The sequence below is a fragment of the Mesoplodon densirostris genome, chromosome 7 (assembly GCF_025265405.1).
Source record: "Mesoplodon densirostris isolate mMesDen1 chromosome 7, mMesDen1 primary haplotype, whole genome shotgun sequence".
Classification (NCBI taxonomy): Eukaryota; Metazoa; Chordata; class Mammalia; order Artiodactyla; family Ziphiidae; genus Mesoplodon; species Mesoplodon densirostris.
The window spans coordinates 79,326,814-79,352,213 of NC_082667.1; the positions used below are offsets into that span (position 1 = coordinate 79,326,814).

Sequence of the window (25,400 nt, forward strand, 5' to 3'; positions counted from 1 at the left end):
GTTTTTTGGATCCGTTAAGTTTGCCATAATTTGTTCTGCAGGAATAGATAACAGAGTGTAAAGCAATGCAGCAGTGAGAATGAATGAACCACAGCTACATCAGACAACGTGGTCGAACCTCACATAGTTGAGTGAAAGAAACCAGGCAGCAAATGGAATCTGTAAGATTCCATTTCCATGAGGTTCAAAACCAAGCAGAATTAATCTATGATTGGAATCAGACAAGCGGGAGGGGCTAACCAGAAGTGAGCACAGGGAGTCTTCTCGGAGGGGCGGGGGTGGGTGGTAATGTTCTGCTTCTTGTTCTGGGTTCTGGTTAGGGTGGGTGCATACACTTTGTGAAAATTCTTCAAGCGTACACTTATCAGTTGTGTTCTTTTCGAGATGTAGATTATGTTTTGAAAACAAAAGTTTACAAAAATGACAATATGCTGGAGTCAAACAGCCAGGGTTCGAATCTTGGACCTATCACTTACAAGATTTGTAACTGCGCAAGTTACTTGACTTTTCTGAGCCCGCTTCTGTAAAATGGGTTGGGCTAAGAATTAAATAAAACAGTGCATGGCATAGCAGCTGGTACCTAACAAGCCTCAATAAATATTAGCTAGTTTGGTTCACCTCATTCATAATGGTTCATTGTTAATATCAAAAAAAAAGAAGTAGTGGAGGTTGATGTGCCTGGATGCCTGCAAGTCGAATTTATGGAGTTGTCCTGCAGGTGCCACCCCACAGAGACCAGCTGGATTCTCAGAATCCCTCTAGCAGTGATAAGGGGAGCTCAGCCTGCCTCTGACACCCACACCCAGAAAGGTCCCTGGGCAACAAGCAAGATGATATGCGAGTGTTCAGAGGTCAAGTTTGCTCTGGGTTGGGACTGAGACGATGCAAATCAAAGTTCTCCCCAGGATGGCCGCGATCGGGTTGAGATGGTGCTGTCCTCCCACATCATCAAGAAAGCAACAAAAACAAGCAAACAGACAGACAGCAACACGGACATTCACAGAAGGAGTCTGTGGTATCGGGCACAGTTTACTACTTCACACATATTAACCCATTTGGTCTTTACAGTCAATGCTGTTATTACCTCCATTTTACAGGTGAGAGAAGTGAGGTACAGACAGAATAAAACAAACAAACAAATGAAACCAGGCCGATCAGAGGTGGGATCAGCACCCTTCATCTGCAGTTTTCAAACAACATACAGACTGACCTCCCTGGCAAAGCTTTTTTTCTGTTTTTTTTTTTTTTTTTTTTTTAGAGACAATGTTTTCTGTTTTTGTTTTAATTTGTTTTAATTAATTTATTTATTTATTTTTGCCTGTGTTGTTTCTTCGTTTCTGTGCGAGGGCTTTCTCCAGTTGTGGCAAGCGGGGGTCACTCTTCATCGCGGTGCACAGGCCTCTCACTATCACGGCCTCTCTTGTTGCAGAGCACAAACTCCAGACGCGCAGGCTCAGTAGTTGTGGCTCACGGGCCTAGTTGCTCTGCGGCATGTGGGATCCTCCCGGACAAGGGCTCGAACCCACGTCCCCTGCATTGGCACGCAGACTCCCAACCACTGCGCCACCAGGGAAGCCCCCTGGCAGAGCTCTGATTTGCAAGAGATGAACATCCCAACCAGCCTTGTCTCTATCTGAGAAAACACCTGGGTGACTTCTCATTTTCTGACAGGGGAAGGGGGTGAGCACGGCCGCAGAAGGCCTCAGTGACCAGCTGTGATTCTGTGGTTTGAATTTATTTTTGTGAACCTGTGTGTGTGTGTGTGTGTGTGTGTGTGTATAAAAACCTGCATTTCCTTAGCCCATAGCGTCAGGTTATGAATGGACTGTGGAGCCTCCAATGGCCCTTTGCTCTCTCATCTGTCACCTACTCAACAGCTTAGCTACTTCCTGATCCTTGAGCGCTCTTTCTCTCTTTTACTCCCTCTTTCTCCTTCTCCAGTTCTTTCCCTGGCTCTCTCTTACCCCTTAAAGGCTGGGCAATCTCCCTACCTCTTCCAGGCAGGAGGCCAGCATTCATTTCTTGTTGGAATGCAGGGGACAACAAGCAGATCTGGGGAGGGGGCACAGTGGATGGGCTCTCCCAGTCAAGGACAGCCCAGGGAAGGTAACTGTGGCCCAATGAGATTTTATGGGGCAGAGGTCCTGCAGGAAAGAAGCCCAGTGGGTGGCAGGAGAGGTCCCTGGCAAGCCCCAGCTACCCCCTCCTGGCCTCAGCTCCCTCCCCCTCTTGCTGCAGGCACTGCCCAAACTTCAGGACAGCCGGAAGCCCAGATTGTTCAGGGCTGAGGGAAAGCAGGTGGTGAGCATGGGTGTCTCATGGCTGTGACACCTGTCACGTGTGGTCCCCGGGGAAAATACCGTCCCGTCACCGTCATCTGGATTCAAATCCTTTTCTGGCTGTGTCACCCTGGTCACATACCTCCATGTCTCTTGAGCCCTATTTTCCTGTTCAAGTGGGAGTGATGTGATAGAAACAATACCCATCACGACATTTTTGAGTGCTTCTGTACAGAGCTCCAGGTGTTTCACACACACCTACTGCCCCAGGTTATGGTGAGGATTAAATGAGATGATCCACAGGAAGGACTGGGACAGAGCCCTGCGGGTGGAAAGCCCAGAGTTAACATTACTCGCTCCAGTATTATGAGGACAGCTGGGAATGACAAAGCTGGGACCTGGACCCAGGCCTTTCAGACACCAGCATCCTGATGTTGATGGAGATACAGTACAGCCTTGGTAGCCACCCAGATCACAAGAAGACTGATTGATTACAGGCATCACTAAGAAGCCCGTATAAGTTAGAAACCTCTTTTTTTTTTTTGGCCATGCCATGTGGCTTGCGGGATCTTAATTTCCCCACCAGGGATTGAACCCGGGCCATGGCAGTGAAAGCACCAAGTCCTAACCAGTGGACCGCCAGGGAATTCCCCAGGTGCAGTATTTTGAACACCCCATCATCGCAAAGTACAACTCTCACTCAGCCCAGGACATGCTATGTTAAAGCCATGAGTTATTGGGGTATTTTAGTTTCTGTTTTTGAAATTTAAGTGGATGACACGGAACTGGGTTTTAAGACTTTCACACACCCTTTGACATGACTGTGGCATCCTGTGGGGAGCGGCAGGATCCAATCAAGTTTTGGCAATTTCTGCTCCAGTGAGCCTGAATGTCAGCTTTGTTCTGCGTTTAGTATTTCCTCATCGAGAGATGGACTAATGGCAACATATGCTCTCCCAAGCCTATCAGGGGGCCAAGGGCGGCTCCGGCTCCAGGCTGGCCTGCATGGGCTCCGTAGGGTCTGGCTGGCAGTGAGCAGGGTTGCGTTCTGTGCTCATGTTGATGACATTGAAGACAAGCATGGAGATGGCGGTGGGGCTGGCGAGGGCCAAGGCTACAGAAGCCTAGGTCCTGGGGTAAGGACAGTTCAGCTCAGCAGCTCAAGAGTAGGAGGCAAGGCTGTGGGTGGGTGGCAAGGGCTGCCCCTGTTCATTCACTCATTCGTTCATTCAGGCACTGTTCTAGGTACTGGTGATACAGCAGTGAACAAAAGAGAAAAAAAAACCCTGCCCTCATGGAGCTTAAGTTGGGGGGCAGGGGGGAGTTGGGAGTGGGGAGACTGACAACAAATAAGAGAAGGAAACTAAATAAATAGCATGTTAGAGGAGTGGTAAGATGAAGGAAAGAGCAATACAGTGAGGTGTTTGTTTTGTTATTCATGTTTTTGGGGGGGTGTTTTTTGTTTTGTTTTGTTTTTTTGGGTGGCATCATGGGGCTTGCAGGATCGACCAGGGATCGAACCGGGCAGTGAAAGCACCGAGTCCTAAACACTGGACCGACAGGGAATTCCAAGACCCTTTTAAATAGGGTGATATTTGAGTAAAAATCTGAAGGAGCTGAAGGAGATCCCTGGGGGAAGTGCCTGGTAGGGAGAAGAAACAGTAACTGCAAAGGCCCTGAGGCAGAAATGTGCCTGGAGAGTTGAGCCTGACCCTCTCTGTTCCTCTGAAGTTACCACTCAGGGCCCCGGCCTCTGTGGTCACTCCTCATACATTCCTAAGGTCTTTCTGGTCCAATGGAACTAACCCAGGCAGAACCTTCCAGGCTGACTGAGGGCCTGGAAGAGATTTCTAGGCACAAGTGCTGGGAGGGCTCTGCGATTCAACTGCAGGGTTGAATAAGTCCTGAGGTTTTGCCTAGCTTTTAACAAATGCACAAGGAATTTGCAAGAATGCAACAAATTCATTCCTGGACCATGCTCCAGAGCTGCTTAATCAGAATCTCTGAGGTCTGTGCCAGGGAATGTGCATTTCCAAGAGCCTCTAGGCATGTGGGAGCATCTTTACCATATATTCCATCCCCTATCGATTTCCATGATTTTTCTCTCTTATATCTTCTTCTAATTGACTAGAGTGGAGTCTGCCATCTTTCATCTTTCTCAGATGAATATTTTGAGTTTGTCTTGGGGCACCTTGTCCGTCATTTCCTGGCAGGGAAATGAGGCATTCTGTAGGTAGTCAGTGGGGCTGTTCTGCTCTCAGACAGAAGGGGCTGATCTGAAAAAGGTGACATGGGGTGAGGGGAGACAGTTGGCATTTGCATGTCTTCTCCACATGCTCCATCCCCCCAGCCCCGTGCCCATGGGGAGTGCGGGGGGGTTTCTTAAGGATCTGATCCAGGTCAACACTGGGGCCACCGTCTGACCTTGTAGGGACTCAGGTGATGTTTGTAGAATTAAGGAACACATGAATAAATAAACGCGAGTTTTGACAGGGAAGGACAGGAACAGTAAGGTTGAGGGCTTGTAAATACCCTTTCCCTAGCACGTGGGAGAATCTTTCATTCTTTCAGAAGTGTTCCTTCCACCCCACCCATCTCCCATCTCCACCCCCACCCCCAGAAGTGATGGTCCCCCCCAGCTTACTCTGTTTTCTCCTCCACAACAGAGAGAACTAGAGATTCCGGTGAGACGGGGGTACTAATCTCCAAGCTTCTCGTGGTTCAGCTCCATTTCCCTCCCACGCCTGACCACCCCCTCCTCAACGCACCGAGCCTGGAGCTAAGATAACTAGGAAGGATTTTTGAGGCTGCTCCCTCCCCGCTGTAAGACTTGCAGCTACTTCTGTGAACACTGAGCCTGTTTCCCCATCCTGGAAACGGGGCTGGGGACCTCTAGGGGGCAGGTCGGGGAGGGCTCGCAGCGCTGCAGCGGGCTGTAATTGGCCGGGTGCTGCCAGCGCACCTCCCCCTCATCCTCGGGCGCCGCGCACGCCATGCCCCTCCCCAGCTCGGCCGTCAGAATGGCGTTGCCGTGGCGACGTTTGTAAACAGGCCGGGCGGGCGCGCGGGCTGCGGGCCGTCGCCTGGAGACTCCGCGGGAGGGCGGCAGGGCGGAGGTCAGGGCTCTCGGCGGAGGACGAGGCGTGGGCCTCTTCCTCAGGCCAGGTGAGAGCGGCGCGCGAGGAGGCGGCGGGCGGAAACCTGGGCCGGAGGAGGCCAGCCCTGCGAGGTCAAGGGCGTTGGGGTAGGCAGGGGACCCGGCGCCAGCCGAGTCCGAACTCTCTGATCCAGGCTCGGGTCGCCAGGAGCACCCCAGAAAAGGTGCCCCAACACCAGCCATTCCTTCCTAAGTGCAGCCCCTACCTCGCCCCCCAAGGGAGGCGGCACAGGAGCTTTAAGCCTCTCTTGGGCACCAGCTCTTGGATGTCCTGTGGGTATAGCTGGGATTAAGAGAGGAACCCCTGTTTCCCCTGATTTATGGACAACACCCACCCAATGGTCAGAGACACACACACACCCACACCCACAGCTTACCTGAACTCCCCTTCTTTAAGGAACTTTGAGGCCACTGTATACCTCAAAAGTAAGTTTGCTCCTATAGCCCAATTCTGAGCCATCCAAAGTGGTCGGGGGAACGCAGATGACTGAAGCCCTTTTGCTCTTTCCTGTGGCTGGTGCTCCATGGCGCTGAGTAAGAACGAATTCACAGAGCTCCACACATTCAAATTACTTTGACAGTGTTTTCACGCAAGGAAGTGATGCACAGGGCAAAATGAAGGTGGAGAAATATTGTCCAATCCAAAAGCTAAAGAGATAGAATTTAGGTTTTCCAAGGAGTCATCTAAGCTAGATACTGACAGGAAAAATGAAAGGTAGTTACTATCAAAGCTTCCTAGCCAGCTGGCTGTACTGACTTGCTTTGAGGTGCCCTTTGTATTTTCATTCACTCAGCAAGTGTTTCCCAAGCACCTACTATGTGTCAGGTTCTGCCCCCCCCCCGCCGCCCCCTACCCTGGAGAAGGGGTAATGAACAGAACTGGCAGGAACTGCAAAGGGTCTGACATTTGACCCTGTTTGAAAGTTAGTAAGTTAGCCTGCCCACTTTATAGTTCCTGGCAGAAGACAGGAGACTCCTGGGCCAGAAACAAAGAACTTGATTACTCACAACACAGCCTACATAACAGGCAGCCAGAGCTGCATATGCACATTGGTTCCTGTTGCCCTGAAAGTCCCTCGGGGTGGTGCAGAGCAGCCAGTGTGGATGCTGTGCGCACAGTGGGTCTGTGTCCCAGGTAAGGAACTCCAAACTCAGGAAACTGCAATCTTTGAAAGGGGCTGCTAGCAAACCTGCCCAACTTTTGCCCCAGAAGGAGCCGTTATCTTTATTAGAAACATTACCTCTATCCTCGCAGGCTGTTTGCCATACAAGCAGCCTCGGAAAGTGAGTGCAGGACAAAATCTTTCAATGCCTTTGCTCTGAAGATGGGTACAAACACAAAATACCCATGAAGAATTGCTTCTTAACAAAATGAACACAGTCCTGGTTTTCGAGGAACATATATCTTAGTGAAAGAGAAACCAACAGCAAGCATAACTAAAGAAAGGAACAAGAACATGTCAGAGAATGATAAGTAGAAGGAAGGAAACACAGCAGGGGAAAACTAGCAGGGGAATAACATGACTGAGGGTGCCTTTAGCCAGAGTGGTCAGGTGGTTGCCCCGAGGGGGGACGTCTGAGCAGAGAGAAGACCCCAGCCTTGGGGACGTCTGGGGTGAGAGCTAAAAAACAAATATGCACATGATCCAAGTTTAAGTTTTCGATTAGTGGCGTTTCCTGTGGTTTTCCTGAAGAAGAGACATTTGGAAGTTTCCATTTTAGCTTAATTAGACTTGAATGTGTTGCGTGCTAACATGGTCCTCTGCAATTGAAGATTAATAACTGAAGGCAGCAGAGCATGGTTCTTTGGGAAGAGGAAATGTCTTTTCCCCTGTACACATGACAGCGAACTTAATAAAACTTATTTCTCATTATCTGAAAGCATCAATATTTGTGGGACATCCACAGGCCTCAAAGTTTACAAATATAAACTATCCTGCTTATTTTTATTTCTCTTACCCCCAGGTAGGGTCTCGTCTTCCTTTCAGAGCATAGAATGCTGGTTTCAAGGACTTTCTTTTATTACACGTGCCAAGTGTCAGCAGACAGTGCAATTCCCCCACCCCTACTCTGCCCCACCAGCAGCAATGGAGGTTTGTCCACTGGTTACATGCAAAGGCCCAGAGTTGTCACACACTTACTATTGTGTGACCTTCACTTCTCTGAGTCTCAGTTTCCTCATTTGTAAAGCGGGACAATACTGACACCTGCCTCGCAGGGTGGTTCTGAGGGTGAAAAGAGGCCACGTGTGTAAAAGGACAGCCCAGTGCCTGGCACTTAGTAGGGATTCAGTGACGGAATGATGATGGAGATGTTGATTGAAAGCAGAGCCAGACCGGAGACCCTCTACGTTCAGACCTAGATGATTTTTGTTTTTATCCACAGTCTAACAACTTCACACTTCAGTGACCTTTCAGTTGAAAAGAGACTTTGGGGACTTTCCTGGTGGCTCAGCGGTTAAGAATCCGCCTGCCAATGCAGGGGACACGGGTTCGAGTCCTGGTCCAGGAAGATCCCACATGCCTCGGAGCAACTAAGCCAGTGCACCACAACTACTGAGCCTGCACTCTGGAGCCCGCGAGCCACAACTAGGGCCCGTGTGCCACAACTACTGAGCCCACGTGCTCCAACTACTGAAGCCTGCACACCTAGAGCCCATGCTCCGCAACAGGAGAAGCCACCGCAATGAGAAGCCTGCGCATCCTGAGGAAGAGTAGCCTCCGCTCGCCGCAACTAGAGAAAGCCCACCTGCAGCAACGAAGACCCAACACAGAGACTTTCTTTGACATGGCACTAAGATGGATCAGAATTCAAATATCATGTGAATTATCATCAACATCTTGGAAGAAGCTGAAGTAGTCACTGACGTTTTTATGTTTTCAAAAACATGTATAGGGCTTCCCTGGTGGTGCAGTGGTTGAGAATCTGCCTGCTAATACAGGGGACACGGGTTCGAGCCCTGGTCTGGGAAGATCCCACATGCCGCGGAGCAACTAGGCCTGTGAGCCACAACTACTGAGCCTGCGCATCTGGAGCCTGTGCTCCGCAACAAGATAGGCTGCGATAGTGAGAGGCCCGCGCACCGCGATGAAGAGTGGCCCCCGTTTGCCACAACTAGAGAAAGCCCTCGCACAGAAACGAAGACCCAACACAGCCAAAAATAAATAAATAAATTTTAAAAACATGTATAGGATTTACTTTGAAATGCATTAAAATATAAAATGTATAGATGGGTAGATATGTGATAAAGCAAATAGAGCAAAATGTTGATTGTAGAATCTGGGTGGTGGTTCTATAGAAGTTCACCATCCTCTTCTTTCAACTTTTCTGTGTGTTTGACATTTTCATAATAAAATGCCAGGAAAAGATACGTACAGAGTCTTGACCGTACAGCCAAGCTATAATCTTGATATTTTGTCTTTGGAAATCATTTTTTTTTTCAACCTAAATATATGAAGGAATGCGGTGACTTAAAAAGAAAGTATCTTCTAATGCCCATTTGCTTGATGACTGACTCTTCCACACTTTAAGAAGCTCTGTAGAAGTTGGGGTTTCTTTTTTTTTTTTTTTTTTTTTGCGGTACGCGGGCCTCTCATTGTTGTGGCCTCTCCCGTTGCAGAGCACAGGCTCCGGACGCGCAGGCTCAGCGGCCATGGCTCACGGGCCCAGCCGCTCCACGGCACGCGGGATCCTCCCGGACCAGGGCACGAACCCGTGTCCCCTGCATCGGCAGGCGGACTCCCAAACACTGCGCCACCAGGGAAGCCCGAAGTTGGGGTTTCTTGAGTCAAGGTTCAGAAGCCCATGATTAATAACAGTCACAATCACAGTAGGATAAATGGGTGTTTAATGTAGCAATCACCATTCTAGATGCTTCACATTTAATCCTCACAAAACTCTTTGGGATACAGAGTATTATTAGTCCCATTTTACAGATGAGGAAACAGAGGCATAGAGAGAGAATAAGTAACTCACTCAGAGTCACAGAGCTAGTAAGTGGTGGGTTAGTAACACTGAGTACTTGATTCTGTCATATAACTAACCCCAAACTAAGCTTAATGGGAGGTGGAGAGCGGTTATCAGTGGAATTCAGATTTGTTTGGTTTTTTTTTTTTTGCTATTGCTTGTTTGTGCCCTGAGTTACATAAAGGATGTCCTCTTGTGATCAGAAGCAAGCTCATCTATGCCAGCTATCACTGTTAAAAGGACAGTCTTAAAAATGTGTGGAATTATTGTGATCATTGATTGTTAAATTCAGCTATCCACTCCTACCTCTGCTGCCTTCTCCTGTGGACATTATGGTGTATTCCATTCATTCTAAATATGACATTGAATAATTAGAGGACTGTATTTTTCTAACAAAATTGTTTTCTGAAAACCTTTTATAGGGAAAGCAGAGAATATGAAAGCCTATCTAAAGAGTGCAGAAGGCTATTTTGTCCTGAATAAAAGCACTACGATTGGAAGGCATGAAAATTCAGACCTTGTTTTAGAGGTAAGACCTCTTCCTAGCCAGTCCCCGACCCTCCCTACCCCTCACACCACCAAAAGTCCTTACTGTTCTGTGGACTCCAGTCTCTTGTAAAGCACAGCCTCTGGCTAACAGTCCCAGCCTTCCTCGGTGTGCCACCAATAACCAATCCCGGCATGTGCTGGGTCTCCCTGGCACATGTGGTAAGAATGAGCACAGTGCAAAGTGCGATGGGCCCTGTGTCCTTTGCTGACTGTGTGTGCAGTGTCCCACCCTGATGGCGTGGTTTGGAAGGTGGGCTTAGAGCTGATGCTTGACCTTCACCTGCTCCGCGTCTGGCAGCCACGGCCACCTGAAGTGCCCAGCTTGAGCAATGGCCTCTCGCCCTTTCCAGAGCTTCTGGAGACTATGGGCCCCTCAGAGCCCTCCCCCGCCCCCGTACCTCCAAGTAGTAAATCAGGGTAAGCCCTGGGCATGGCCTCAGTGCTCTCTCACTTCATTTCATTCCATTCTCTTAATTAGCTGTGGCTTGGTCCACAGTCCCAGCTCATTGACAGCCAAGGAAGTTGGAAGAAATTGTAAGTAAGGAATTATAAAAACAGTGGCTTTGAGCCTTTTAACGTTTTGAAAGGGATTAAAATATTGAAGCAGAAAGAGAAATGCAATGGAATCCCTTTAGGACTGTGAAAGGCAGACCACTCTCAGACTTCACTCAACAGAGTTTTTTAAACTTTATTTTTAAATAATTATAGATGCACAAATAGTAGAGGGAATGGCACGAAGCATGTGTGGAGTCCTGTGCCATTTTACCACGTGTGGATTTGGGTGTGGCCCTCAGGATATAGGAGTATTCCATTATCAGAGATGTCCCTTGTGATGCTCCTTTTATAGTCACAATTCCTCCTCCCACCATCGTCCCCACGCTCCGAAACCACTAATCTGTTCTCCGTCTCTATAATTTTCATCATGTATGTATGACCTTTGTGATTGATTTTTTTTTTTTAGTCAGTGTAGTGCCCTTGACATCCATTTAGGTTATTAGCTTGTTCTTTTATTGCTGAGTAATAGTCCACGGTATGGATGTATCACCTATGTTTAACCATTCACTTTTTGAAGGACATTTTGTTTCCATTTGGGGCTATTACAAATAAATGTACTATAAACATTTGTGTACAGGTTTTTGTATGAGCATAAGTTTTTATTTCTCTGTGATAAATGCTCAGGAGTATGAATGCATGGATTAACATATGTGTTAATATATATTCGGTTTGTAAAGAAACTGCTAGGCTTGTACAGCGTGGCTGTACCATTTTTCATTTCCACCAGCAATGTATGAGACACATCCTCACCAGCAATTAGCATAAACACGGTTTTTCATTTTAGCTGTTTTAGTAAGTGTGTAGTGGTATCTCATCATAGTCTTAACTTGCATTTTCCAAATCGATAGTGATGTTAAATGTCTTTTCATGTACGTGTTTGCCTTCTGCATATCCTCTTCAGTGAAATATCTCTTCATATCTTTTAAGTGTCTCTAATCGAATTGTTTGGTTTTTTACCATTGAGTTTTGAGAATTCTTTATATATTTTAGATATGAGTCCCTTGTCAGATATATGGTTTGCAAATATTTTCTCCCATCCGTAGCTTGTCTTTTCATTCTCTTAGCAGAGTATTTCACAGAGCAAAAGCTTTAATTCTTGATGAAGTCCAGGTAGTTAGTTTTTCTTTTATAAATCATGCTTTTAGTGTCATGTCTAAGAACATGCCACAAGGTCCCTGACCCTGAGGATTTTCTCTTATGTTTTCTTCTAAGTGTTTTATAGTTTCATTTTTAAATCTATGAACCATTTTGGGTTCACTGTCGTTTATGATGTGAGATTTAGGTCAAAGTTCATTTTTCTTGCATGTGGATATTTAGTTGTTCCAGAACCATTTGTTGAAAAGACTATCCTTTCTCCATTGAATTGCTTTTGCAAGTTTGTCAGAAATAATCTGGCCATACTTTCTATGGGGGCTACTTCTTAGTTCCCTATTATGTTTCATGGATCTATTTGTCATAATGGATCTACCATTATGACATAGCCTTGATTACTGTTGCTATGTAAGTCTTAAATCAGGTAGAGTGATTCCTCCCACTTTCTTTAAAGAATTTTTTTAACCTATTCTAGTTCCTTTGCCTTTCCATTTACATTTCAGTGTAAGCCTGTCTGTATACACAAAATATCATGCTGTAATATTGATTGGAATTGTGTTTAATCCTATATATCAATGTGAGAATAATTGATATACTCCTACATTGTCTTCCAATTCATGAACATGGTATATTTCTCCATTTATTCAGTGTCTCTCATGAGTGTTTTGTAGTTTTCAGCATACCAGTCGTGTACATGTTTTGTTAGATTTACACTTAAGTATGTCTCCTTTTTTTTGTGTGTGTGATTGTAAGTGGTATTATATTTTTAATTTTGGTGTCCACATGTTCATTGACAGTACATAGAAATACAATTAATTTTTGTATGCTTCTTGGTATCTTGCAACCTTAACTGCACTTTCTTATATAAGGGCTTTTGTAGATTTCTTGGGATTTTATACATAAACAATCATGTCATCTGCAAATAAGAACAATTTTATTTGTCCTTTCAGAAAAGGAGATGTGAATGGCTTGAATCTTCTTTTCCTTGCTTTATTTCCCTGGTTAAGACTTCCAGGACTCTGCTGAACAAGAGCAGTGTATAAATCCTTATATTCGCTTGTTCCTGACCTTAGGGGAAAGCAGTTACTCTTTCACCGTTAGTTAGGAGGTTAGCTGTAGGGTTTTATACATGTTCTTACCAAGTGAGAAATTTCCCCCTTTATTCCTAGTTTTCTGAGAATGTTTATTGTAAATGCAACAGATTTAAAGATAACTTCATGAACCTCCCCGTGAGATTCTCCTCCATGATATGGTCTCCATTCAAGGACACAGAACATCTGTGCAGTGTGCAAGTGGGAGGAAAAAGAAGAAGAAGAAGAACTGTAGTTTCTTCTTTATCCTAACAAGGCATAGATTTGGGGTAGTTTTATTTCCTGTCTGGCTAAAGTAGAGGCAGAGATCTCTGTTTTGAACCCGACTATGATATTAGAAAACTGTAGTAATTTTTAAAAGCACAGGCTTTGGTGATATACAGACCTGGGTTTGAATCTCATTAGGCTACTTTGTGTCTGAGTGACTTCAACCAAATTACTTAATCACTCTGAGCTCCTTTTCCCTGTCTGTAAACCTCTTACCTCACAGGGTTATTCTGAGGATTAAGTGAGAAATGCATATAAAGAGCCTGGCATGTGGTGCTCAGTGAATGACACAATGATCATTATTATGGTCTCCTAAAACAGAGACTGAGAAGAATCCTCAGAGGTGCACAGGGTTGAGATGAGGATCCACTGACATTAATAAGCCATTTGGAAAAGGGAACTAATGAGGACAGTTATTAACTAGACAGAAATTGAGTTGCATTCATTGTATATAAATAATTGACTGCTTACTGCTCCTCGGACTTAGCTTAAGAAATACGTCACTAGGCTTCCCTGGTGGCGCAGTGGTTGAGAGTCCGCCTGCTGATACAAGGGACACGGGTTCGTGCCCCGGTCTGGGAATATCCCACATGCCGCGGAGCGGCTGAGCCCGTGAGCCATGGCCGCTGAGCCAGCGTGTCCGGAGCCTGAGCTCCGCAACGGGAGAGGCCACAACAGTGAGAGGCCCGTGGACTGCAAAAAAAAAAAAAAAAATTTCAGGGATTTATATTACTAAAAATCATCCTTGCAATTACCCAGATGTTACATCTAGCAAATAAAAAAGATTGTTTGTTTTATTTGCCTGGATCAATCCTAAAGAATAGGCAGTCATGCTTCTAAAGATTTCTACTCATCAGCAAGGCTGACATGTTGTTTGGACTATTGGTATCGTAGTATTTCGACATCATTTACTCTTTCCGATAATGGAAGGTAGTTACATGCTTCTTGTTTTTAAAAATTGGGAGAAAGGAAAATATAAGGAAGAAAATAAAAGTCACTTGTAATCATTTGGCTCAGGGAAAAATCAATATTGATATTTGCAGGGTTTTACCCTCCAGACTTTTTTCTATATCCTGTAAGGAGTTTGGTTCCCTAAGGCAATAGGAAGCCTGTTTATAGCCAGGCTACTGAGAAGTGTTTATAGTCAACAGTGATAACTGTTGCTATCACTCATTCATTGCACAGTATTTACCCAGAGCCTCAGCACCGAGCCAAGTCTAGGGGTACAGTGACGGCAGAACTGGACATGGTCCCTGCCATCAGGAAGCTGCCAGGAGAGAGAGAAATAAGTCAAATGATCCCACAAAGGTGTGACTAATTCCATTCCAACATTGGGGCTGTAAAGGAAAGGAATATGGAAGACAAGGAGGACTTAACTAGACAAAAGGAGAAGGGAATGGCATGTGCAAGGGCCCTGGGGTGGAAGAGCATATTGTGAACCCAAGGGACTGAGAGAAAACCAGGGCGTCCAGAAGTCAGAGTGGGAAGGAGGAGGGCTAAGGGACAAGTAGGCCTCCTTCATGTCACCATAAGGGTTTGGATCTTTATCTGAAAAGCAGTGGGAAGAAGGCTTCAAGGATTGTAAACAAGGGGGAGACCTGCCAGTGAACATCCCGGCTGCTGTGTGCAGATGAGCCATCAGGAGCTCTATTCACAATCTCCCCTCTCCCATTTTACATGGCTCAAAAGCCTCAGCCTTGCTCATTTCACAGCTAAACCTTGCAAGTTATAATTTATATGATTTGATGTGCCTTGTAAAGTGTAATTTTTAGAGTTGGATGTGGCTGTTATTTAAACTCTGCTGAGAAAGGGACTCAGTTCTTCCAGAATGAAGAAACACCAAAGCCAGTGGTTGTTGGATTTTCCGTATGTTTAAGAGTGGTTGTTCAACATGAACTCCTAGGCATTCTGACCCAGTGGGTTTGGGGTAAGGCCCAGGAATCTTCACATTTATATGCTCCCCAGGTTCAGGTGGGGGGAATGGAGTCCCTGGAGTTGGTTCCAGGACCACACTTTGAGAACCCCACCATCAGTGCTCCCTCCCACTCCCTTCTTGATCAGCAGAGCTCCTGCTTGTGTGTGTGTGTGTGTGTGTTTGTGTATTCTTTCAATAAACTTTGTTTTGAGGAAAAGAGAAGCGAAGGGTAAACAATGAAGGGCTGACTGACCCTACCCCTCCCCAGGGACTCGCCCAGTCCCACCCTGGGGAAGTCCCAGGATCCCTAGAAGACTGAGCTCTAGGACAGCCCAAGTCAGTTCAGGGCTGCAGCTAGGAGGGTGGAGATGGAAGAGATAAAGAAAGAACAGACATGACAGGGAGATGAAATGCTGGTGTCCACCCCTCACCCTCGGTGGTCAGTGTCCTGCCAGCCATCTCCTTTCTCATGGGTTTAGCCATCTCTCCAGCCTGTGTCAGCCCTTCTTGCGTGGGATCTGAGGGTCGTGAAGCCAGACTGATCTCATACACACACCCCAGATCCCATCCAGCCGGATGACTCTCGTCCCTTTTCCTGGCCCCTGCCAGTTCTGGGCTGCCTCTCAGGAAAGAACCAGAGCCTACACCATAATCTTGTTTATTATTATTAAACAAAGCTGCTGCGATCCTCCTACTATTTGCATAATGTCACGGACATGCAGGTATGTCTGCTCTGTCAAAGGACACACACAGCTGTAGCTCTGATTTGCATGGCCAAATTTCCCACCAGAGGTTTCCGGATGTGGTGTCCTGCCAGCAGTGGACGCCCGTCTCCCACTCCCTCCCCAGCCTAGGGTGCTGACCCCCCATTGGATCTTCACTGATCTACGCGGTGAAGTATGGTACCTGTGTCATTTTAATTCACGTTTCTCTTATTCTAAGCGAACACCTGCATTTTGAGACAGGTGACAGGTGGACTCTCTGTGGGGAAATCCACGGAATGAAACAGGCCTGGGAGGGTGCACTTGCTGGCTCCCCATCTGCATCGCGCTTGTCCTCCTGCCTGGGTCGTGCTCCCATCCTCCCCCCTCCCCCCCCACCTCACCCCTGGCTTCTCCACAAGTGCTCCTTGCTCTGGGGGTTCACCTGTTTGGTCTCACCAATCCTCAGGCAATGTTTTGTCCCCTGTTTGGGAACTGGCGGCTGATTTCATTGGTCAGTACCCACCACAACAATTGATGGGACTAGTTTCTCACCAGCAGATGGAGGGCTTCCAAGAGGAAAAAGTTCAGAGGAAAGGGCTAGATCGTGATCTCATTTTTCTCATTTTTTTTTATTGTGGTAAGATATGCATAACATAAAATTCACCATCTTAACCACTTTTATTAAGTGTGCAGTTCAGTGGCATTAAATATATTCACACTGTTGTGCAGCCATCACCCCCATCCATCTCCAGAACTCTTTGAATCTTGCAGAACTGAAACTGCACCCATGAAACAACAACTCCCCTTTTCCCCCCATCCCAGCCCCAGCAACCACCGTTCTGCTTTCTGTCTCTATGACCTTGGCTACTCTGGGTATCTCATATAAGTAGAATCATAACAGTATTTGTCTTTTCATGACTGGCTTCTTTCACTGAATATAATATCCTTTCACTGAGTATAATGTCCATGTTCATCCATGCTGTAGCATGTGTCCAAATTTCCTTCCTTTTTTAAGGCTGAATAATATTCCATTGTGTGGATTCACCACATTTTGTTTATTCATTCATCTACTGATGGACACTTGGGTTGTTTCCACCTTTTGGCTGTTGCAAACAATGCTATGAACATGGGTGTATAAATATCTCTTCAAGGCCCTGCTTTCAGTTCTTTGGGATATATACCCAAAAGTAGACTTGCTGGATCATATGATAATTTTATTTTTAATTGTTTGAGGAACTGCCATGCTGTTTTCCATAGTGGCTGCACCAAGTTACATTCTCACAACAGGGCACAAGGGTTCCACTTTCCCTGCGTCCTCACCAACACTTGTGATTTCCCTTTTTTTTTTATACTAGCCATTCTGATGGATGTGAGATGAAAGAAAGATCATAATCTTTTGAATAGCATACATAATACAAACAGCTACAGCATACATTTATGGACTACTTACTGCATCTCACATGGCTTTATACATCATCTATGTATGTTCTGTATATATATTTATAGAATTATATCCACAAAACAAATCCTGTGCGGGTGAGAACTACTATTATCATTATTATCCTCATTTGATGACAGGTACATGGGACTCAGAAAGGTTAAGGAACTGGCCCAAATCACACAGCTAGACGGGGGAGGTGGGGCTGAGTTTCAGACTGAGCTGACTCAAGCTTCTAAAAACAGAAGCTTCACTTTTTCAGTGTAAATTTAGCTTTGGGAACATCTAATATCTAAATTGGAAATTCTCAGTTAACTGAGATAACAAAATAATTGAGTAAGCTAGGGAAATTCCACCCTGTGGAATCGAGAATGGGGGTTGTCAGTGAAATGTGAGATCAATGTTCTCCTGATCCTCATTCATGCAACAGACTGAGGTGGTGCCATCTAGGGGGGGATTTGGGTAAAGAGGAAACGTTGACCTGGTGCTTTCCCAGGAAGAGGAGCATTGGGGCTGTTAAGTGGGGGCCCAGCAAGAAACACCACTTATCTCTCCAATCCAGCCAGAGTAAGTTCTCTGCTTATAAGGACTGGTGGAGTTCAATTAGTCCCACCTGGATAACCCAGGATAGCCTCCCACTTTTTAAAAAATTTTAAAAAAGTTTTTGGCTGTGTTTGGTCTTCGTGGCTTTCTCTAGTTGCAGCGAGCGAGGGTTACTCTTTGTTGCGGTGCACGGGCTTCTCATTGCAGTAGCTTCTCTTGTTGTGGAGCACGGGCTCTAGGCATGCAGATTCAGTAGTTGTGGCACGTGGGCTCAGTAGTTGTGGCTCGTGGGCTCTGGAACGCAGGCTCGGTAGGTGTGGCACACGGGCTTCGTTGCTCCATGGCATGGGGGATCTTCCCGGACCAGGGCTCGAACCCGTGTCCCCTGCATTGGCAGGCGGATTCTTAACCACTGCAACACAAGGGAAGTCCTTAGTCTCCCTCTTTTAAGAGCACTGATTAGTAACCTTGACATCGGCACAGTCCCTTTGGCCACCTCATGGAGCATATTCCCTGGTTCTGGGGATCAGGGCATGGGCATCTTTGGGAGACCATTCTGCCCACCACATTAATACTACCACCTGACTGGACCGTTGCTTTGGGACTGGTCTGAGAGCTTTCTGGAAGAATCAGTAGGATCAATGCCACAGGCCACGGAGAAAGATGGCTGGATGAGCTGGCAGGTGATAATCCCGTTACCAAGAGGGCAGGAAGCAGGACGGGTTGAGTGAGCACCTCAACATCCCGGAAGCACCCAGGCAGTTTGGGGCCTGGAGATGAACCAGGGATTGGAAATACACACCTGCGAATCGAGGGGGTGGCCCAGTGGCCCCAGCTCATGGACAGAGTGCGGAGGAAACGGACATCTGAGGGGAGAGGAGCCCGGCGTGGAGACCTGGAAGCAGTCAGAGAGGTGAAGGAGCCAGAGAGCTGCTGCCAGGTTGAGGGTATTCATCACAGAGACAGCTTGCTTTGTGCCAGGTACTGTTCTGGGCACTTTCGAGTGTATTAACTCATTTCATCCTTAGGAGGTTAGTTTTGTTTGCCCCACTTTACAGATGAGGGCGTTGAGGCACAGATAGGCCGAGTATCCTGCCTGAGGTCACAGAGGGAGGCTGGGGAACTTGGCACCACGCTCGGGCGGTCTGGTTTCAGGACCAGCCTCTCCTGAGGCCTCGCCGGTCCACAGGGCTCTCCCGGGGAGACGGGGAGGAAGGATCCAGCCGACGGGGAAGCAGAGAAGCTTCTTCTTTCCTTCCACTCCCAGACCCGACGTCTCACCCGCGCCTGGCCGTTTCCTCATATCCTTATTCTTTTGAAAATCCCATTTTTTTTTTTACTATTTCTGCACTATATCCCTTTCTGGAGGCAGTGGGGGGATGGGGCTGGGGGATGGGATAGCCTAGAACCAAAAGGTTAAAAGAAATAGATAACACACACACACACACACACACGTTAATTTCAAAAATGTTATCCCACTCCTTTGAACATTTCACCAAGCAGTACCTTTTGTCAATCCTACAAAGCCCAGCTTATCATACTCACTTTTGCTGCTCAGGGAGCAACCAAAGAGAAGCTTTAGTGCTTTAGTATGTATTATATCATTTATATGTCACCAGTAACTTATAAGACTGTCCTTTTGTTACCTTACAGATGAGGAAGCTGAGGTATCACTTGCCCAAGGTCGCCCTGCTAGGAAGTAGGAAAGCTGGGCTCGAGCCCAGTCTAATAACCACCACGTTGCCCTGCTCCCCCAACCCCTGAACCACCAGGCCACGTGCCTCTCTCTGACAACTGTGTCACATGTCACAGGGAGGCCGACAGCCCGAGGAGGCCCACGAGGGCAATGGCAGTGGGTTGAGGACCCAGCGGGAGAGGAACCTCTTGAAGCCATTTGACAATAAAGGAAAGGAAGGGGGAAGGGGCGGCGTTTCCAGGCCAAGGGAGTGGTGAGCACGTTCACAGGTTAGACAGAAGTTACACTGTCAAGGTGAGGATGCAGAAGAGGAGATGGTTGAGGAGAGGGACCAGACCAGGGTGGGATGAAGGCAGGACCACCCGGAGGCGCTTGGCAGCTAAGAGAAGCCTTGAAGATCCCACCTAAGAGCTTCTCCATGCCTGGGAAGTCCAGGTCCTGGCAGGGAGCTGAAGGTACATTCACAGGGGAGTGGAGTGATGGAGGGGAGTTTCCTGAAGGGACTCCATAGGGAGTGGGCAGGGCTCAGAGAAACCACAAACGATAGTGCAGGGCCCAGAGCTAGTATGAGTGAGGACTGTTCCCACCCCCAGAGCTGAGGGGTGAGGGGCAGGGGCATTTCCTGGGACCCGGAGACCCTGAGGGCTGGGTAGAGTCCTCTGAGGGAAGCTGTGTGGCCCCACAGAAAGGAAGCCAGGGGAGTAAGTACCCCAAGCTCTCTCCTCCCTGCTCTGATCTCTAACCCCCCCATTGGCCAAACCCAACCAGAAACCAGAGGCAAGGAGCCCATCAGCCCATGGATGTAGCTGCACAGGTGGGCCTGCTGGGCAGAGGGCACCGTGGAAAGGGATGGAGGAGGGTCTGGAGAAGCAGACGGAGGATGCAGGCAGGTGCAGGAGGTGAAGACCTAGGAGGCTGTTATCAAAGTAGAATGAAAAGCCTAAGACCAGGGACCTGCTGGCTGGGGGGCCCAGAGGGCACTGGGACAGCCTCAGGACAGAAGTGTGAGGGTGGCAGGAGGGTTTGGGGGCCAGGATGGACTTGAAGGAGCTGGTGAGCTTGAGCAGGGCCCAGGCTGGGTGAGCATAGGGCATTACACATAGGGAGGGGACAGGGAGCAAAGGCTACGTGACTCAAGGAGAGGACGAGACAGAGGATAAGGAAGGCTGGGAGCGGGAAGTTATGGTCTGAGATGGGGCTTCCCAGCTCCAGGTGATGCAAGGTTGAAACCTAGCTCCAAAGGACGGTTCCAGGTACACGTCGAACCTCAGCGACAACGTCAGCGAACGTCAGGGCAACGTCATAACTAAGTCAGCTTCCCGAGGAGGCTTCCTCAAAGCACAGGAGTCATCAGAGCAGATGGTCATTGTTAAGAGATGTTTAAACGTCTCAATATTTTATGGACTCACTATATACTTTTTAAACATGTAAAATGCAGGAGCCTTTAAAAAATGCACTTGTTTTCTCTATTAGGTCCTGCCTGTCTCCTCTCTCATTATTAAATCACTCTCTACTCTGAAAATCACAGGGTACAAATCAAAGGTACAGGTTTTGGAATTAGACTTGGGTTCAAACCCTGACATTGCCCTGTGCTAGCATCCTGATGTTGAGTGAGTCCCTTCATCTTAGCCATTTTTTAAATCGTGGTAAAATACATATAAAGTTTACCGTCTTAACCACTTTTAAGTGTACAGATCAGTAGTTGTAAGTTATTCACATTGTTGTGCAACCAGCCTCAGAATTTTTCATCTTGCAAAACTGAAACTGTACCCATTAAACAACAACTCCCCGTTTCCCCCTTCCCCAGCCCCTGGCAACCCCTATTCTGTTTCTATGAGCTTGACTACTCTATGTACCTCACATAAGTGGAATCATACAAAATTTGCCTTTTTGTGACACTTATTTCACATCATGTCCTCACGGTTCATCCATGTTGTAGCATGTGTCAGAATTTCCTTCCTCCTACACTGAATAATATTCCACTGTATGGATGGACCACATTTTGCTTATCCAATCATCGGTCAGTGGGCATTTGGGTGGCTTCCAACTTTTGGCAATTGTGAATAATGCTACTATAAACATGAGTGTACAAATATCTCTTTAAGTTCCTGCTTTCAATTCTTTGGGGTATATACCCGGAAGTGGACTTGCTGGATCATATAATTTTATTCTAAATTGTTTGAGAAGCCGCTCTACTGTTTTTCCTATCAGCTGCTCCATTTTACATTCTCAGCAGTGCATTAGTGTTCCCCTACTCTACATCCTTGCCAACACTTATTTTCTGTTGCTGTTTGTTTGTTTTTGATAGTAGCCATCCTAATGGGTATGAGGTGGTATCTCACTGTGGTTTTGATTTGCATTTCCCTAATGACTAGTAATGTTGAGCATCTTTTTATATGCTTGTTGGACATTTGTATATCTTCTTTGGAGAAATGTCTATTCCAGTTCTATGCCCATATTTGATCAGGTTATTTGGGGGGTTTTTTGTTGTTGTTGTTGTTGAGTTATAGTTCTCTATATATTCTTCATATTAACCCTTTTTCAGATTTGTGATTTGCAACTATTTTCTCCCATTCTCTAGATGGCCTTTCACCCTGTTTATTGTGTCCTTTGATTCATAGAAGTTTTAAATTTTGACATAGTTGAATTTATCTATTTTTACTTTTGCTGCCTATGCTTTTGGTATCATATCCAGAAAAGCATTGCCAAATCCAGTGTCATAAAGCTTTCCTCCTGTGTTTTCCTCTACAAGTTTTATAGTTTTAGACTACGTTTAAGTCTTTGATCCACTTTGAGTTAATTTTTATACATGGTGTAAGGTAAGAGTTCAACTTAATTCTTTTGCAGTCTTTCCCAGCATCATTTGTTGAAAATACTGTTCTTTCCCCATTGAATAATCTTGGCACCCTTGTCAAAAGTCATTTGACCATATATGCAAAGTTTTATTTCTGTGCTATCTATTCTATTCTATTGGCCTATGTGCCTGACCTTATGTCAGTATCACACTGTTTTGATTGCTGTACCTTTGTATGCAGTAAGATTTGAAATCAGGAAGTGTGAGACCTCCAGCTTTGCTATTCTTTCTCAAGATTCTTTTGGCTATTTTGGGTCCACTGAGATTCCATATGAATTTTAGGATGGATTTTTCTATTTCTGCCAAAACTGCTGTTGGGATTTTGAACCTGTAGATCCTGCTATGTAGTAATGACATCTTAACAATATTAAGTCTTCCAACCCATGAATACAGGGTGTCTTTCCATTTATTTGTGTCTTTAATTTCTTTCAGCTGCACTTTGTAGTTTTCAGTGTACACATCTTTTACCACCTTGGTTAAATTTATCCCAAAGTATGTTATTCTTTTTGATGCTATCATAAATGAAATTATTTTCTTAACTTCCTTTTCAGATTGTTCATTGAGAGCATATAGAAACACAACTGATGTTTGTTGTTGATTTTGTATCCTACGATTTTGCTTCTGAATGTTGTTTATTAGTTCTAAGAGGGTTGTGGTTTTTCATGGACTCTTTAGGATTTTGTACATGTAAGATCATGTTGCCTGTGAACAGAGATAATTTTACTTCTTCCTTTCGAATTTGGATGCCTTTATTTCTTTTTCTTGCCTAATTGCTCTGGCTAGGACTTCCAGTACTTTGTTGAATAGAAGTGGCAAAAGCAGGTATCCTTATCTTCTTCTTGATCTTAGAGGAAAAGCTTTCAGACTTTCACCTTTGAGTATGATGCTACCTGTGGGCTTTTCATATTTGACCTTTATTATGTTGAGGTAATTTCCCTCTATTCCCTGTTTGTTGAGTGCTTTTATCATGAAAGAGTGTTGCATTTTGTCAAATGCTTTTTGTACATCAATCGAGATGATCATTTTTTTCCTTCTTTCTGTTAATGTGATGTATTACGTGGATTAATTTTCATATGTTGAACCATCAAGTCTGCATTCCAAGAATAAATCCCACTTGGTCATAGTGTATGATCCTTTTAATGTGCTGTTGAATTCAGTTTCCTCCTATTTTGTTGAGGATTGTGGTATCAGTGTTCATAAGAGATATTGGTCTGTAGTTTTCTTGTAGTGTCCTTGTCTGGGTTTGGTATCAAGGTAATGCTGTCCTCTCACTTCACCTTTTGAGTCTCAGCTTCTTCATCTCTAAGATGGGGATAATAATAGAGTCCCTGTTTAGGGCTGTCATGCAGATTAAATGATAAAAATGCACACAAAATGCTTCAGCAGGGCCCAGTTCACAGGAAGCCCTCAAAATATGTTAGAGGATGATAAGGATAATAATAATAATAATAATAATAATAATAATAATAATAATAATAATAATAAATAAATAACAGTTCATCTCATAGTTGGACAGCTCAGTAGGCTGGGGCTTATAGAGTCAGTCTGTATTAGCAGCAGGGCGTCTGTCCAGTAGTAGCATTTAGCAATTTTCCAAGTAAAGGGAGCGAGTGATATTATAGGGCCGAACTAGGAAGCTGTCTCCTGGCCTAACATGTGGTAGAGGCTCACTCAATTTTTTGGAGTCATTTAAAACTTCCTGCTTGCTTTGATTTCTTAATAATGGCATGACAGTTTTTGAGGAACTGAAAGTAGTGAAGCCTGGGAAGAGAAAAACAAAATGTAACACACAGAATTTCTCTCATTCATGGGTTATCAAAGGTTCAAAGGACACAAAGATCAATGGCAATGGTGATGAAGATGATGTGGGTGACATTTTCCAAAGAACTAATGTGTTTTCATTTTTTTAACTGTTACATTTAAAGGGTGGCCAGAGCAGCCCGTTCTCCGAACAGCCAGCACCCAGACGCTGGGCCATCGGAAGCGTATTGTTTCCTCTCACCTCCCTCGGCACTGGGAGCAGAACCGCCCCGTTCCCACTGACGTGGTACCACACGCGAGCCGCCTGGGTTCACTTACATCTCTCACTGTCGTTCTGGTCGGCAATGGCCTCCTCCGGGGCGAACGACTTTGGCTTTTTGTCCTTACTTCCTTTCAGCCTTTCCCAGTCAGCGGGGCTGAATTTGTGCACCTCGGAGTCTTTGGTCGTGGGGTGGCCACCTTCTCGCTCTTTCATCTCCAACTCTGAGAAGCGCATCACTGCACGCTACAAAGAGAACGGAGATGGAAAAAAGACACACCTTACCACCAAAGCTATTTCACTGCCCTTACCTTAAAGGAAAGTATCTTCAAAGAAAAGTTTGCCCAAAACCAACCACAATTTATGATACAACTGAGATATTTTAAAATTGAACGATAAAAACGTAAGAGTGTCTATGTGTAACTAGTCACGCACTCTTTATTCGTAAAGCCATATGTATGTAGAGATATATGTGGTGTGTATGTATAGCCATACATACACTGTGGCATACAGACAGACATTTTCTTTCGAAGGTAAATAAAACAACACAAAAACACAACACAAAGAAAGCGAAACAAAAACACAACAGAAAAGAAAACAAATGCACAGTGAATAAAGACGACCACGGCCCACAAACTTCCCTTTGTATATTTAGAAATGAAATTTAACTCAAAAGGTTTATGGAAGATTCTAGTAATAAAAATTTGAAGAACGGACCTCACAGTAAGCAGCGGGTAGACATAAAATACTGTCCTCTTGTAATCCTTCCATCTATGTCATTAAAATGGGCACTCAATGGATCATTTAGATAACTTCATCCATTTTTATAAGCATAAACCAATTTTTTTCTTAACATTGCAAAACAATTTGGCTTTATTTGTCTTTTAATTAAAAGTAAAATATCTTAAGGAAATTCCTATACAACATCTATCATTCACTAGCAAGGTAAATACATACTCTACCCCTTTAAGCAAGGTTTGTGTTTTTGTTTTGTTTGTTTGTTTGTTTTTTGGGTGGAAAAAAAAATTGCACGAATCTCACATACATGCGGCCGCTACACACCTCCACCAAGTATCACGTAAGGCATTCTAAGCAGCGCTTTGAGGTATATTTGTTAACGTACAGTAACGGCAGAGAAATCAAAGCGATTGATAGGTAAATGTCATGCAGTCTTTTAGACATCCTTCGCAATAATTAAAACTTCCGTTATCAGCATTCGAGTGGAGTTCGCTTAAAATCTACAGAATAACTTCAAGTATCCACTTACGTCCCCT

The 25,400-nt window shown here is 45.5% G+C and overlaps 1 protein-coding gene across 5 annotated transcripts in view; it reads right to left on the reverse strand.

Annotated features, from left to right (window-relative positions):
* Positions 1-25,400, reverse strand: part of LOC132494286 (U3 small nucleolar RNA-associated protein 25 homolog) — a 720,475-nt gene that overhangs the window by 684,032 nt on the left and 11,043 nt on the right. For 3 of the 5 annotated variants that reach the window (XM_060105292.1, XM_060105294.1, XM_060105291.1), the window contains 2 exons: positions 24,186-24,365; positions 23,489-23,867 (listed from right to left, as the gene is read on the reverse strand). In XM_060105292.1, coding sequence (XP_059961275.1) covers positions 23,689-23,867; positions 24,186-24,365 — 359 coding nt within the window. In that variant the 3' untranslated portion in view covers positions 23,489-23,688. Of the gene's footprint in view, positions 1-22,545; positions 23,409-23,488; positions 23,868-24,185; positions 24,366-25,400 lie in introns of those variants that run through there. The other 2 variants (XM_060105295.1, XM_060105293.1) reach the window with 2 other exon arrangements.